The 15,986-nt window shown below is 40.9% G+C and overlaps 1 protein-coding gene across 2 annotated transcripts in view; it reads right to left on the reverse strand.

The window, feature by feature from the left end:
* Positions 1–15,986, reverse strand: part of dscamb (Down syndrome cell adhesion molecule b) — a 127,176-nt gene that overhangs the window by 22,697 nt on the left and 88,493 nt on the right. For both annotated transcript variants that reach the window (XM_039622256.1, XM_039622257.1), the window contains exons 9-11: positions 13,185–13,463; positions 12,974–13,093; positions 10,671–10,850 (exon numbers count right to left, since the gene is read on the reverse strand). In XM_039622256.1, coding sequence (XP_039478190.1) covers positions 10,671–10,850; positions 12,974–13,093; positions 13,185–13,463 — 579 coding nt within the window. The remainder of the gene's footprint in view (positions 1–10,670; positions 10,851–12,973; positions 13,094–13,184; positions 13,464–15,986) is intronic.

Here is a 15,986-nt window from a genome sequence, read left to right on the forward strand (position 1 = left end):
GATCTCTAAGGTGTGAAGCTCCTGAATTGGATTACACCATATTAGCTCCTGCAGTCTGAGCAGACTGAATGAATATGTTAATCTCCATCGATGAGAACATTATCTCAATTATTATTATACACTTTGCAATTCAAGTAAAACAATTCGGAGGATCCGACTGCTGTCAGTAGTGTTAGACAGCACATCGAAATCAGCAGCAGAATATGGTTATGGGAATCACTCCTATTAGAAAAGCTGTAATTACAGACGATACTGAAGCTTAAAATGTATCTAAGCAGACAAGTGTGAGCCACAGATTTCAACAAATAACAGTAAATGATACATCCAATAATGTTTGCCACATAAATTTTAAGGGTCATGTAAATAAGAGCATTTGAATAAATTGTAAAAGCATATTAAGGACATTCATTTAAATCTTGATTTCAACTCGGGATTATGCATGTCCTTATCTGCCAGTTGTCACCCTAGCTTTCTCTAGTCTACAGTGCTGTGCAAAAGTCTTGAGCCATCCCTCATTTCCTTATATTTTACTAGGGAAATGGGACATGGGTTCCGCAACTGAAATGCGCAACCATACATAAGAAAGAGTTCGTAAGATTCTAACCAGATTCCAACTCAATATTTGTTATGTCCGCCTTTATTCTTCAACACAACCTGAACTCTCTTAACTACCCTTTCTTGTCATTTCTTCAAGTAGTCTTCAGGAATAGTTCTCCAGGCTTCTTGAAGGACATTCAAAGTTCTTCTTTGGATGTTGTCTGCCTTTTTCCCCCCATCCTCACCCAATATGGTCCCACACTTCTTCAATAATGTTGAGGTCCGGGCTCTGGGGAGGCCAATCCATGACTGACAGTGTTGCAGTGTGTGTCTTTCCTATCCAAGTATCCTTTTACTGCATTGGCCATGTGTCATTGCCATGCCATCAATTCTGATAAAATCTCCAACACCACTGGCTAAAATGCAGCCCCAAACCCTGACAGAGGCTCCACCATGTTTTACAGACGGCTGTACCTCTCTCCTGACCTTCTCCCTACATAGTGATGATGATTAGAGCCAAAAAAATCGATTAGTCTCTTCATGAGACTAGTTGCCACTGATTTTCACTGGAGTTTTTTGTTTAACTGGGCATACCTCAACCTTTCCTTCCCATATTCCTGAGACCATTTCTGATGAAGCTTCAGTGAACCGTAGATGATTTGACTGAGAAGTAAGATGACTCTCTCAGGTACTGCTGTTTTTTAGGCCTGCAACCATGCTGCCAAGTTTTCACAGTTAATAGCTCTCGGGGAATTAGCGGTGCAAAAATTTTATGGCTATCAAACTGTGTTATCTTTGGTATTTTTCATCAATTGAACAAAAAAAAAAAATGTTTTTTTGTGACAGACCACTAGTAACAAAGTGCCCAAAGATACAATTAAAAATTGATTTTTTTTGCTGGTGTGTGTAGAAACAACAGCCTTGCCTTTTTTTATGCTTGAATGATTTATAGGTCAGTCTTAAGTGGCTTAGAAAGCAAACAAACAAAACAAAAACATTCCTCTGAAACTGGTCAGGTACAAGGACTGGACTGAACAGAGTGGAAAAAACAGCAAATGTCCAAAGTAAAGCTTTGAAAGACCTTCAGACAGCCTTGATAGCTATTGCTCAAGACAAGAAAGTCTGGCTCCCTGGAAGCAAAATATAAAGAAATGAGGGCTGACTCAAGACTTTTGCATGGTATCATATCTGCTTTTTAATAATGGGCAGGTTTGGGCTTGTAATAGGCTGGAAGAGGTTACAAAACGATGCAAAACTGAGAGATGCTTTAGACTCATTGTCACTTTAAGATTAATTAGTATAGCAGCTTTCGTCGGTTAATCAGCTACAAAGAATACAGCCATAAAGACAAATCTATAAGTCTTGTTTTTATTACGAAAACACATTTGTACTATATAGCGCAATGTATTTTGAGGTGTTTGCACGCAGTGGTGAGGACTGTGTGACTGAATAGGACAGTAACGGCAGCTACATGTGGCAGATGCTTTTGTAGCAGAGCTCCGAGGCCTTCGCTTCCAAGAAGGGAAGCGATACGTGTGTTTGACTCAGTGCGCGAGTGTCTGTACACTCCTGAACAACGTGCACGTGTGCGCGTATGTATGAATATGTGTGCGCACGAGAGCGGATGTGTCTGGGGGAGCTAAGTGGGCGAGCGCAGAGAGCAGAAAAGACTTGTGCTCATGACACATCTCAGCCACAGTACACGATGGAGGAGAGAGAGAGAGCATGTACCCCTGCAGCGCTAACTATGATCCCTCGCTCTCTCCCTCGCTCTCTCGCTCCATCTCCCTCCTCAGGCTCCCACCAGGACAGTGATGATTTAATGATGAGAGAGACCACTTTGATTATTCATACACAGCAGACAAGTCCGCTGGCCGTGCTGTTGTCTCACACAGGCGTACACGAACCTCAGATGTGCACAGGCGCACACACATACTCTCACTCAGAAATGCACAAATACAGCGACGTTGGCCTTGCACACATGCACAGTGCATCTACACGCAATAGGCATGCATGCACACAAACAAATCCAAAGTAAAACACATATGAACAACACAGAGAGCACTGTAGAAACAGACCTGTTACCCACCCTCATCCACTAACACACGTACACACAAACACACAGCATTCCTGTGGGTCAAACAGCATTTGTAGCTAACTTTGTAATCATTTATTTTGGCTGCACACAGTACGCTTTGATTATACTTGGAGTGCCAGGAAGGTTAGACAATCACAAGCCATTTAAAGTACTTGAAAACATAATTAATCATTTATTATCCCACACTTGTGTGAATGGCTATTTGCATGATGGCGTTTGAATTACTCTGATGTGTTGAAACGTCACGCAGGCTGAAAAATGCTGCAGATTATTTTTTGCTCAGTTGTTATTCATCATTTCGGTGGCATGCGTGAAGGTGTCGCTACACCGGATACCACACGTATCAAGGCCTCACCAGCGTTGGATTTTTAAGGTGAGTTCAGGCTTGCACACACGCCATTAGCTCTGTGAGGATGTTTGATGAGTTAAATGATAACAACAGCACACTAATGTGTCAAAATAACAATGTTATAATAGTATTGGATGAATAAAAACCTTGACCTGATGATGGCAAAGGGTGTTATTAAGTTTATAATACAATTTTTCCTTTTAAAATTAGAGGAGCAGAATACTAACACTGCCATCCTGCTCAGGATCTATGCTTCTAGTGTGGCTAAAACAACCTGTAAATTCCCTCTAGAGGGAAAACTAAATTGTGTGCCTTATCTTTTAATTAGCTCAAACATGTCTTTGAAACATCTGTATATCTGTGATCATTTGCCATCTGCCAAAAACATCAGACTTATATCTCTCAGTCTTCCGTTTTTGATGCTCTACATTCAAATCAAGAGACTCGCCAAGCACGTCCGCACACAAGCACGGATCCCGCGTACAGTAACCTCCCCCCCACACACACAAACAAACAAACACTTACACACAGACTCCTTCAACATGTTTCTCTGTCTTTTTTCCCTCCCTCACAGCACATTTTCATCTTTGAAGCAGCCAGCAGAAATCAAAAGGGGGTTGCTACTCGTGCGTGTTTGTGTGTGCCTGCGCGGATGTGCACGCTCGGGTCTGTGCGCTATTGTGCGTGTCAGACTTGGGACTGCCGACGTTTAAACCTCATCCCTTATTCACTTGGAGCCCCTCCCTCTCCCTCGCTCCCAGCGCCATCATTCCCGTACCCACTGCCCCCGCGCAGGAAACTGCTGATTTATTTTGCATAGCAACTATGAATTTTAAGTGAGTCCTATTAACAGAGTCTCCTCAGCCCCATCTCTAAATGTTATTGCTCCTTAACAGGGGCTATTTTCTCCATCTAAATCGGAGGCCTCGGCGAGTTAACATCAACGGGGATCATGTTTGCTCATGAAAAGAACTCTAGAAAGGGCGCACAATGACTGTGAAATCACGTGCGCACGGCCGTATTCATCATTTACGGTTGTACGTACGAGCGCATGCTTGACTGCTGAAGTGTTCCTGTGCCCCTGACTGCACATATGAATACCTCTTGGTGCACATGGAGGTATTCAAGCTGTTTTTGACCTTGTATACAAACACGTGTGAATGAAACATGCGAAGTGCAATGCGGTACCTAAAATGTTCCACATCTTCTCGGCTGTGCTTCAGTGGCCCGAGCAGAGGTAAGGCTTTCTCCTCATCTGATCTCTATGCATCTACCGTGCTGCACTTGCACGGCCCCGGGCTAAACCTATTCTTTTTGATGGCCTGTAATTGCTCAGTTGATGTATATTTTTTAATATCCAGCAATATTACAGGGGGCCTGGTAATAAAACACGGACGGGTAGAGGAGAAAGCGTGAGTGCGAAGAGGGGGGAGACAGGAGAGGAGGAGAAAGCTGAGGTGGTCGAGAAGAGAGTGAAAGAGAGGGAACAAAGACAGCAGAAAGGAAGAGGAGGACTTAACAGAGGAATGCAAAGATTTATACCCTTTCAAAGCCTACGGCCACACGGTCACATTCCCTTAGATTAGAACAGGTGTAGAAAAGGTGGACACTATTTACTTAATAAACATTAACCATGTGTCCGAAACCAAAATGTCATGGTCTCGTGTCTTTGCCCCTGTGTTTTGAGTTTTGACATTTTGGTTCTGTTTATCCTCGTATTTTTTGTAATGTGTGCTTTGTCCTGGTCATTTTCAGTTTTCTATTCTAAGTTATTCCTCCTGTTTTTTATTCTCAGTTTCAGTTCTGTCTCCTTTTGTAATTTGTAATTATAGTTATTATTTATGCTAGTGAGTCCCAAAGTGTGGGCTGGGGTCCCCTGCTGGGCTGCAACGGAACTACAGGTGGGCCGCAGTAATAGAAGAAATTCAGTTTAAAATTAATGATCATGTAGGGTAACATATTGATATAAATTTATTTATTTATATATAAAATGAATTAAAACTGGTTAGTTTGTGATGATATTCATTACTCTGACCTTAATTTACTGGTCGTGTCCCAGTGGCAGGTGGGTCACACACTGGCTCCAACACTTTGCACATGATTAGATGGCATTAGCACTTCGTACCCGCAGCCTGTGTTGTTAGGAGATACATTGCTTTGTCTTGTATTTTGATTAGGGTGAATATTAAAAGGTAAGCTCAATGGGATTTTCTGTTTTTTTATTTAGTTAATGTTTTTTTTTAAATTTAACTTAGTTTGTTTAGTCTTAGCTAGTCAGCTGTGCTAACTCGACAAATGTGAAGACAATTTCTTTGACTTTTTTTCTCTATTTGAGTTTTAAGTGTTTCAAAATGTAAACCTTGTAAATCAAAAATTTGGTAGTATCCATGATATTATAGGTGAAAAATTTATGTTAATGCTATATACTATTTAGAGAGCCAGTCATGCTAACCTTTGGTAGCTGAAAATCACAAAAACAACTGCTTAATATTTAATCCTGTCCATTAATTTTTTTACTAATTTTTAAAGAGGATTACTAAAAAAAAACAACTATTTTTTAAACTTTTTCAGTGTCACTGCAGCCCTGTGTATATACACAGCACCAAAAGAACAAACAAGTTTAAGGAGCAGGTTAAAAATAACCAGTAAATTTAAAATGTTTCTTTTTTGTTTGTACTTACACTCATAGACTCAGACTTAATACAAAATTCAATTACACAGACCAACTGATAACACCCGGAGAATCTCTGCACATTGTGGACATAATTAGACTTATAAACTAGCGTATAAATTTAAATAACCAATTACAAAGAACAGCAAAAATATGTAAAATAGATCTTTTGCTATATAACTCGTATATTCATTAGATTAACACTATTTGGTGTGTTATTCAGTCTCTCACTGCTGAATGTGTAAGACGAAACAATGGGCTGAGAGTGCAAATAAAGCAGAGAAACATGCAGACTGCACTTCCCTTGAGCCCACGTCAGCTACTAATTGAGGTATTGATGGATTTAAATGAAGCAGAAATGCACTCAAGAGTTCTAACCTCTCATAAAAGGCACACATACACCTCCACACACACACACAACTGTATCCTCTCCATGCAAGCGGAATGCAAACGATTTGTTTTACGCGAATACACAAACACAAATTCTAAAATATTCCTGCAGCGTGTACAAAAACATAAACAATGTATGCTAAGAAAAAAAATTATACACCACTCAGGCAACTTTAGTTCAGCTTTACAGAAAGTATCTCGAGTACACAAGTACAATCCGGGGTTTAACATGTGAAATCTGATCTCTTGATGAGTGTTCGGGATGGGGCTGAGCCAATGGTAGCAGGGGAAGCTAAGTATGATCAGAGGCCCAAAAGAACATATCACATTTTCCTCTAATGTGAAGTATTCTAACTGTGAAGATGACACGTCAGTGCTAACTGAATCACAAATGACTAAGAAGGTTTGGAATAACTCTATAAAAGAAAAAGAAAGAAGTGTGTTCATATTTGATCCACTCTGATGATCCCATACAGACGTGGCATCAATATAGTAACTGTGGTATAGAAATGTCTGAGATCATTTAGAAAAAACATGTCTGCAGTGAGAAGTGTATCACTTACAGAATATACCGTCCTGTATATAAAATGAACTGATCCTGAATAAAACAAAATATGACCGTGAACTTAAATATTTTATACTTGATTTTTCCTTTTTCAAATCTCGACTATGATGATTGGTAGCACTGATTATCTTTCTTTGTGTTTGCCTGCACGTTTTCTGAAGGGAAGTGGAAGCTCGGAAGATCTGCTGAACACCTACAGAACAAATGAAAAGTTCTCAATGTTCTCAAATGTTACTAAAGTTCACGAACGTTAGAATCAATCGCATGTAATACAAAGGGGGGGGGGGGGTCCATTAACTAGCAATCGTTATTGACTGAAATAAAGTTGCTTGCTCTGTACAAAATCATGCGGAGCCCGCAGGCAGCTATAGAGAATATAAAAATTATATTTCAAGGCCATTTTACTACATTGAGTGTAAGAAATACTATTACATGCCTGCAGCCTCCATTGTAGGACGCCTTAACCATAAATCTTCAATTCAGTTTTATCGAGTCACCTTCTTTCTCTCCATACTACAACTGTCTATTTGTAATTTTATATCAAAGTTTTAAAAATTACTTTACAAGCACCTAAAAATTTGGGGGGGTAGGATTTTCCCATGTTTTACACTGTACAATCCAAGCAGGGGCATTTTATGTTAGCATAGATATCCTATTACATTATATATGAATTATACAAGTGCAGGTTAATTAACTCAGTCACTTTACCTGCAAGTTGCACAAAACAGCAAACCAGTAAAAACTGGATGTTTAGTCATTTCTCATGTAGAACCCCGCAAGCGTTATCAGCTGAGCCGGTGTATATGTTTTTTGTTTTTTAGTAGCACAGATGTTTCTGAATGACCTGAGAAATATTAAAGGGATATTTTAGGAATAGAGTACAGGCAGCATTGCTACTTCAGCACTACGGACAGCGGCATGGACTGCAGACACAGCAAGGCAGGCCATTGATTGCAGTGGCTGATTGTATCTTAGCCTAATAGCAGAAAGAACTGTGATAGATGCAGGTGACTTTATAGTTCAGTAATGCAGATTATCGACAGCACGGCCTCAAGAGGACCGGTGTGTTTGTGTTTGTTGGAGAGCGTGACAGAGCGAGGGGAGGAGAAGGTATTCAAGTAATCTCAGCCAAAATTATTTATAAACGAGTCATTTTTGTCAATTTTTTAGCTGCTCGAACGTTTGATATTTTCTAATAAGTTGCATATGTTATCGCATGAGGAGTGAGGAAGGCTCATTTTGGTCACTTTGGGTGGAAAGAAGCATCTTTAGAGCACAAATCCCTGAACATCTTTCCAACTAAAGATGTGCAGGTGCAGTGCACTTGGTGCTTTAGGGAGAAAAATGATCTTACCAGCACCACAGACCGGCCTATCGTGTGTGTATCTGGCTTCAAAAATTCACCCAACTATGTTGGAGTTGGGAATATAGAATATAGAACTCACCCTTTAAAGGAATAGAACATGTTTCTGTTCATTTAAAGCAGAAGAACATGTTTTCATATAAATAATAAAAGCTGTAAATCATGTTACGGTTACAGTTCATGTTAATGAAACTACTAGTTGTGAGAAGCAAGCTACATTATTCAGTAGTGAAGTTATTAGAATTCCCTTTGATAGAGCCCAGTGCAACATGAAACTGAAGCCTGCAGCAACAGCAGAGTGCATTCAATAGGTCAAGCCTCTCTCACGCACACACATATACACAACTCTCTCACACTGCTGTGGCAGCTTGCGTAGCTGAATATTAGGATCAATGAAAGTCAAACTATGCAAGCAGTTTCTGTTCACTCCTCACACGACTCCATTTCCTACTAGAATACAAAATGCACACCAATAACACAGCATAAACAATCCACTGCTGTTTCCTGTCGTGTAGAGGTATGGGTTATTGATTGTTCACGTCCTCCACAAATAACACACATACACTCACCGGACACTTTGTTACGTACACCTTTTCAGCTGCTTGTTAACACAAATATTTAACCAGCCACTCTCATGGGGTAAACTCAATGCATTTAGTCATGTAGACGTGGTCAAGACGACGTGCTGAAGTTCAAACTGAGCATCAGAATCTGATGACTCTTGTTTTCTGCTGCAACATTTGGACTGTAGGGAGTAAACAACATAAAGCATGGGCCTATCCTGCTTTGTATCAGTGGTTCAGGCTGCTGATATAATAGTGTGGGGTATATTTCCTTGGCACACTTTGGTCCCATTACCACCAACTGAGCATTGTTGAAACAGAGCAGCCGACCCGAGTATTGCTGCTGAGCATGTCTGTCTCTTTATGAACACGGTGTACCCATCTTCTAATGCCTTCTTACGGTATTATAACGAGCCATGTCACAAAGCTCAAATCATCTCGATTTGAGCTTTGTGACATGGCTGTGTTCACTGTGTTCAGATGATCTCCACATTTACGAGCATCTTTGGGATGTGGTGGAACATCATGGATGTGCAGCTGACAAATCTGCAGCAACTGTGTGATGTTGTCATGGATCAAAATCTTTGAGGAATGTTTGATCACCTTGTTGAACCTGTGCCACAAAGAAATAAGGCAGTTCTGAAGGCAAAGTGAGTTGGTATCAGCAAAGTGTACCTAATAAAGTGTCCAATGATTGTATAAGGAAGGGTGGACTGCACAGTGACTGCTACTAAAGCAATCTGGCAGTGTGTGGAATGTTCTAGCATGTAAATAAGCTGCGTGTGTGCACACCAGCATGTTTGATTGGGCCAATAAACTCTATCGCTCTCTTCTACACACCTCACATACACCTAGGAGCTCTGACTTAGAGTGGGCATTGATGAGAATGATCATTGAGGAGAAAAGCACACCAATATCTTCTCTGCTGCTGCACATTATCTCAGTGAACTCCTGTCACTGTGAGATGACCTCACAAAGGGATTAAAAGTTGACTAAAATGAAAAAGGTCAGAGATGAGAGAAAAAGAGAAGATCTGCATTGCTGTTGCATTCAACAACAGCGCAGATTAGATTATTGAGCTATATAATCTTAGTCTAACGTCTTTAGCATTCTCTGTGACCCTGAAGAGCACATATGGGTGGATTTTAACAGATACACTGAAAGCATAATATAAAGAAAATGCAGGCCCGATTTATTTTCTGTATTTTTTTAGTTAATGGTTAAAGCATACTGTGTGCCGTAAGAACTTGTTCACTTATCATTTTCTTCAGTTGAAATACATGAAAATCAATGTTTGGAGTTTGATATGCTACTGAGAGTTGAGCCTGCAGTAGCTGCAGCTGCAGTGTTTGCTCTCTGCGTGGTAGAAAATAGAAGAAAAAAGGTTGGCACAGCCATAGGTCAACTTGCTGCATAGCAACTGGGTGCCACAGTCAGCAAACTGACCTATGAAAACACAGAGTTTGTTCCTCTCTGAGCTTGCTGTTTCAGTGCTGACAGCTTCTCAGCCTTGTACACTGCGAGGCTTAATTACAGTGACACATGAATATCCGCGATGTGCCAGCTGATATTAATGATAGAACATACAGATTCACCCAGAAGGTGGGTTCTGCACAAATTATTTTTCACAGAGAGGTCAGAGGTCAGAGTATGATAGAGAACATTTTGAACACCTGACCTTTATCCTGTCAGACTAACTTAAATATTAAATTGAGCTGGAGTCACAGTCTTGTTTATGTACACCCAAGAAGAAAACAGAGGATGAGACAGAAAAAGAAAGAGTGCTGCCCGTCAGCAGGGAACCTCATGCTCGAGTTTGATAACAGTAGCAGAGGGAAAATAATCCCCACTTGCATCTAAGTACCACTCCTAGCACGTTAGGGGAGCTACATGCTAATGCTCGTGGAAGCAGGACACCAGCAGTCATGGACATTAAACTGAGACACATGGAGGTTAAACTGAGACACATGGAGGTGTGAGGTATAACAGAAAAATGTTCTCTTCATGATCTGTTCGTTTGTAATCTGCACAGCTTAACTCCTGAAAATAAGGGGAGTCAGTTCAGCCTACTGCTCCTTCAGCCCAGACAGCGAAACAGAAATTGATTACAGCTGCATCAGATGTGGATTCTTACTTTTGACGGTGAGGTACATGGACTTGCTGACATCTGCTCCCACGTCATTGCTGACTTTACACAGGTAGAAGCCGCTGTCGTCCTCCAGCACGTGTTTGATGAGCAGCGAACCGTTGCTCAGCAGCTGGATACGAGAGCCGGTGTTCAGAGGGATGGGCTGAAACTGGGGGACGCCGGCGCCTAGTGCGAGCAGGTAGAGACGAGCCAAAAAAAGACAAAATCAGGAGCTGTTTTCAGTCAGAAAAGAGGCATTCAGATTTATTTATACGGCTCATTCAGTGCACCGCGACACCGAGAAAAATACACATATACAAAGCTAAATAGCATTACAGTACTTAACAGTAAGAGGACCTAGAATGTGTGTGTCCATGTGCATTCACTTGACCATGCGTCTGTGTTTACGGATTTGATGACAAAGCCTGTCAGATTCAGCAAGGATTGTAAACATGTTTCTTAACACCAGGCCTAAATCCTTAAATCGCCAAACAGCTGCTGAGCAGAGCGAAACAGGCCAAGCTGCTGGTGTGATGCAATCAGAACAGACATAATGCTCATGTTTAACAAGAAGGCAGATTGGTGCAGAGGAACAACGGGGAGAAGGAGAGCAGGGAGGCCTTATATTGGAACTAGCCTTCGACGCAGAGCCAGGCAGATTTCCCCGCTGAAGTTAGAAGAGGATTTTCTCCTTCTTTTTTCTTTTTATTCTTCTGTGTCCAACTCTGGATTTAGTCTTTGCTCTTGTGTTTGCTGAATTCACCAAAAGAATAACACAGAAATGTCCTTAGAAACACATTTCTGGCCAGTCTGAAAGACAAGGACACACTAATCCTGAAGCAGTGGGTTCGATGCTTTGCGCTGTTCTTTATCTGCAAAGGTCAAATATGACTGACATTTGAAATTCATTCTTAAAATTTATCAAAATAACTGGACAAAATCTGTCCGGTACCTGTCTGAAGTCTGGTAACAGATGGGTAGGAAACTGTCTCTATCTTTTAAATAGAAAATTATATAATCAGTCTCTTTTTACTGTTATACAACACAGTATCTCTTCCTGAACTGGCTGCCCTTAAGTCTCTAAGAAATGTCACCAACACTGAATTATAAGGCTCATATCTTTAACTAGTCTTGCTCATGTAGCATTAAACGCATGCAAAGTGAGCCAGACATTGCATAAGCTTGTGTTAAAGTTAGCGTGTACAGATTAGACCATTTAGGGAGCTGTGGGTATTTGCTGTTTAATTAAAATGCAGTCAAGTGGCCGTGGCTAGAGAAGGGTCAAGTGGTGACTTTGTTCCTGCTCCCCTGGCTCTTAGACAGGGAGAGGGAGGTAGAGGTGTTCTTCCTTGAATTATGGATTCTGCATATCCAAATAGTGCTAGTCGTTATGTTAATAGCAGTTGACCTTTACTTACTGTTCCATATCTCTCGGAGACACTCATCTGGCTCTTAGCTATTACTGTTGCAGTAAAAGCATGCCAGGCAGCTATTCTCTGGACAAACTGCAGTCTGGCTAACAACAAATGAGGCATTAGCGAGCTAAACTACCTGCCCTGGATAAGTTGATTTTCATTGTCCCTTTGCTCTGACAGCTATCCTGTAGAGAAACAGGAAGTGTGTGAAATGCCGAGGTAAAAAGGTCCCACAAACCAAAAAATAGGACTGACTGGTAGTCTGGCTTAAGCGAACCTGACCAATAAAGCTAGTTTCAAACACTACAAGTGAGTAGACACATGCTGAGCTCAGGCCGATCCCTCCGTACATACTGATCAGGCCTGGTCAGACACTGCTAATCAGGCGCACGCGAGCACACATAAATCCCATCAAAGGGTGAAAAACAGATCTGATTCTTTCATTCCTTTGATCATGGCACCGAGCACGCAGACACACACATGCACACGCTCTGCTCCTCGCTGGCTGTTGTGTTTCTCTTGGTGAAGCTTTCATCCCAGGTTATATGGATGATGGAGCAAACATCTGGGGCCCCTCTCTTCATCTGCCCTGCTCAAGTGGCTAAACTCACCTGCTGCCTTGCTGCCTGTCTGTCTGCTTCAGTCTGTCCTTGTCTTTTTCTCTCTGATGATTTTCTAACGATGCAGGTGGAAACCTTGAAAACTAACAGCCCTAAATTGAAGTGATGTGTGTGTTTGTATGTCCTGCGCATTCATAGACATGTTTGCCAGCCGCAGGTAAAGAAAGTAGAGCCCACTCGCAAACAGAGTGATTTCTCCCTGTTTTGACTGATGTTTGCACCTCTTTTCACATGTTCAAGCATCTTCCCTTTACATTCACTTCATTTAATGTACCTTTGGAGTGTTCCCAAACGATGGTAGGTGGTGGATAACCTTCAGCGGAGCAGTTAAGAGTCACAGTTTTGCCATAGATCCCATCTTGATCCTCAGGCTGAACCACAAACTGAGGAGGCACTGTACACAAAAACAAACACAACAAATAGCAACACTTCATGGTGTTTCCCAGCTGATTTTACTGATAGACGGAAGGTGGACGCCGTCTTACCCCTAACAATCAGCTGGCTCTGGTGCTCCACAACAGCAGCTTCATTGCGGGCGATGCAGGTGTAGTTGCCGTTGTGGTCGGGTGTTAGGTTGGAGATCCTCAGCGAGCTGGTAAAGTCTATGTTGTCCACAGTCACGCCCAAGCTGGCGGGGATCGGCCGCCCGTCCTTCTGCCACGTGATGTCCAGCGGTCGGTCGCCTGACATGACCACGCAGGGGATGAAGACGCGTTGGCCGATGGTGAAACGCTGAAACTCGAAGGGCTGGATGTAGGGAGGGACTGCAGGTGGAGGGGGTGGGGGGTGGGATAAAGATCAAATATGATTACAAGTCTTCAAAAATCATCTGAACTCCCTGGATTATGTTGCAGGTACTGTGTCCCTTATTAAGACTAACCCTATAAGCATCACTCTCTCTCTTTGTTAAGAAAAAAAGAGGTTACTGAAAGAACATAAAAGACTTGAATAGCAAAACATGCCGCAATAATTCGTTGTCATTCCCAGGCTGGAACATTTTGTCCTTTAACTGCATAGAAAGAGAGAAAGAAAATAAATAATAATAACTTTCAAGGTGACTCATTGTGGCTCTTTAGAAAAGGAAACCTAAATGAACCTGAGCCTTTTTCCTTTATCTATAAATGATCATATATCGAGCCACTAACCTACACCTACCTGCATTAACATCTAGCTGCTACAACAGTTTTGAATTACAGCACCGAGCAAAAGTCATGATTGCAGAAATATTTATATTTGCATTTATATTACAACATAAAGAATTAACTACTTTAAACTAAACAGAGGCTACATCCCTTGCACCACCTCGTTCTTCAATGCACCTGTCTTGAATAACTGAAATCCAGAAACAAAGTCAATCTATCTGCACGATATAATCACAGTTACAATATGATCTATTCAAATTGACTGCGCTATATTCTCTGGGAAATCTCCAGCCATCACACAAGTCATCTGCGCGAGCGTCCATTCAGTTCAAATAACACTGAAATAAGCAGCACTTTAGCCGCTTATTTAATTCACAACAAAGTGGAGATAATGGACTCCAGGGATCCCCAAAGACACTTCGGCATTTTAAGCATGAGAAGAGTAAATTAACAAATGCACTCCCTCACTATAGCACCGCTGGGAAGGGTTGCTTTATATCATCACTCTCTCTTTCTCACTCTCTTACTTCCTCCGTTTCCCTCGCTCCGTGGGAAAGTGTATTATAGTGACAACAACATTACATACTGTACAGAGGGAAGGAAATGAGACATAATGGGGAAGCCCGTTTTTTTAGTATAATCTATTACAGTTGTAAGATCTCAGTGGAGATCAGTCAGTCAGCCCTGTAATATCAGCTGCCATCTTCACTTCTTCTTCATAAGCCAGACTAATGTACCCAGGAATATCAGGTAGATTAATTAATTCAGTCCGGAGAGATCTATTTATATCGTTGCGTCTGGATGGGAGGAGAAGAGCGAGCCGAAACTTTTTTTCACCACTGTATCACACAAAGTTGGAACTGTGACAGTTTCCCACAAAACCTAAGGAGGAATATGCCTATGCTTTCTGGCTAAATGTGATGTGTGTGAAGATCAATACCACACATGCAATACTATACAGGGTAATGGCACATTTTTTAGCTCAGATTTTTAATATTAAATAGATGTAATACTACATATTAATTGTTGAGCTGCAGAGGGAAGTGTCGGTAGGTTGTTTATTACTTTCAATGAAGTTAGGTCAGTTTTTCCAATATTTTTGCCAGGCTTGCTTGTAAATGTTTGTTAATTTGTGAATTGATGAACTGTAGTAAGAAAGCGCTTTGAGCGCCCAAACTGAGTGAAAAAGCGCTACATAGGTAGCGGTCCATTTTACCATGAAGTGGTAGAGAAATATCTATGTTTATAGGATGTTATCATCATTCTGGTACCCTTGACAAAAAGTCAGTAGTTGTTTTTTCCCATATGCTTTTGGATTATTGCAGAAAATAAGTGCTAATGCATGAGTACTTAGTGACCTTTTTATGTTTTAGAAATGCAAATTTCTACAGCATGTGTTAACCATAGACCATTCGATCAAAAACCAAGAAGACAGACTTAAAGAAAAGGGAGCTCGACGGGCAAAGTGATGCTTTATTTCTGTAGCATTAACTTTGTTTGTCTCCAAGCACTTTTTTTTTCCTCAATGTGACTGTGGCATTAGCTAATTTCAGTAATGATCTGTGTGGTGTGTTTTGGAGCATTTAGATATGATTTGCAGTAGGCACGTACATGGTTTTCAAATCCACACAGACACCAGATTAACATATCACAACATAGTACCTGCATACTCAAGGTGCTGAACAATCTTGCTAGTATTTGCTGATAACTTGATAAACAATGCTATCTTGTGTTCCAAGAAAAAACAAGATCCTATGAAGTTAAACACCAAATGCTATAAAATGTCAGTTCGCTAATTAATGACCACCTTTTATATACAGTCTATGCACTAATAATCACAGAACTGGTTTACCAAATAGATTTAATAACAGTATGTCACCAATAACAAATTATAAAGCACATAAAAAGTATTTTTAGCAGCATCAACGTTCTCATTTCTTATGCAGGGCATCCTGATAGTAGTGACAGCAATTCACTTAACTTTGTTCATGTTACAGCCTTAATATAAAACAGGTTAAATTCATTATTCACCTCAAAATTCAACACACAATACCCCATAAAGACAAACTTAAAAAGAGTTTGCTTATTTATACCTACATTTCTATATCTACTCCATACTGGTACTCAGGTTGTTGCACTCTATTT

This window comes from Oreochromis aureus, linkage group 14 (genome assembly GCF_013358895.1).
Source record: "Oreochromis aureus strain Israel breed Guangdong linkage group 14, ZZ_aureus, whole genome shotgun sequence".
In the NCBI taxonomy this organism is placed as follows: Eukaryota; Metazoa; Chordata; class Actinopteri; order Cichliformes; family Cichlidae; genus Oreochromis; species Oreochromis aureus.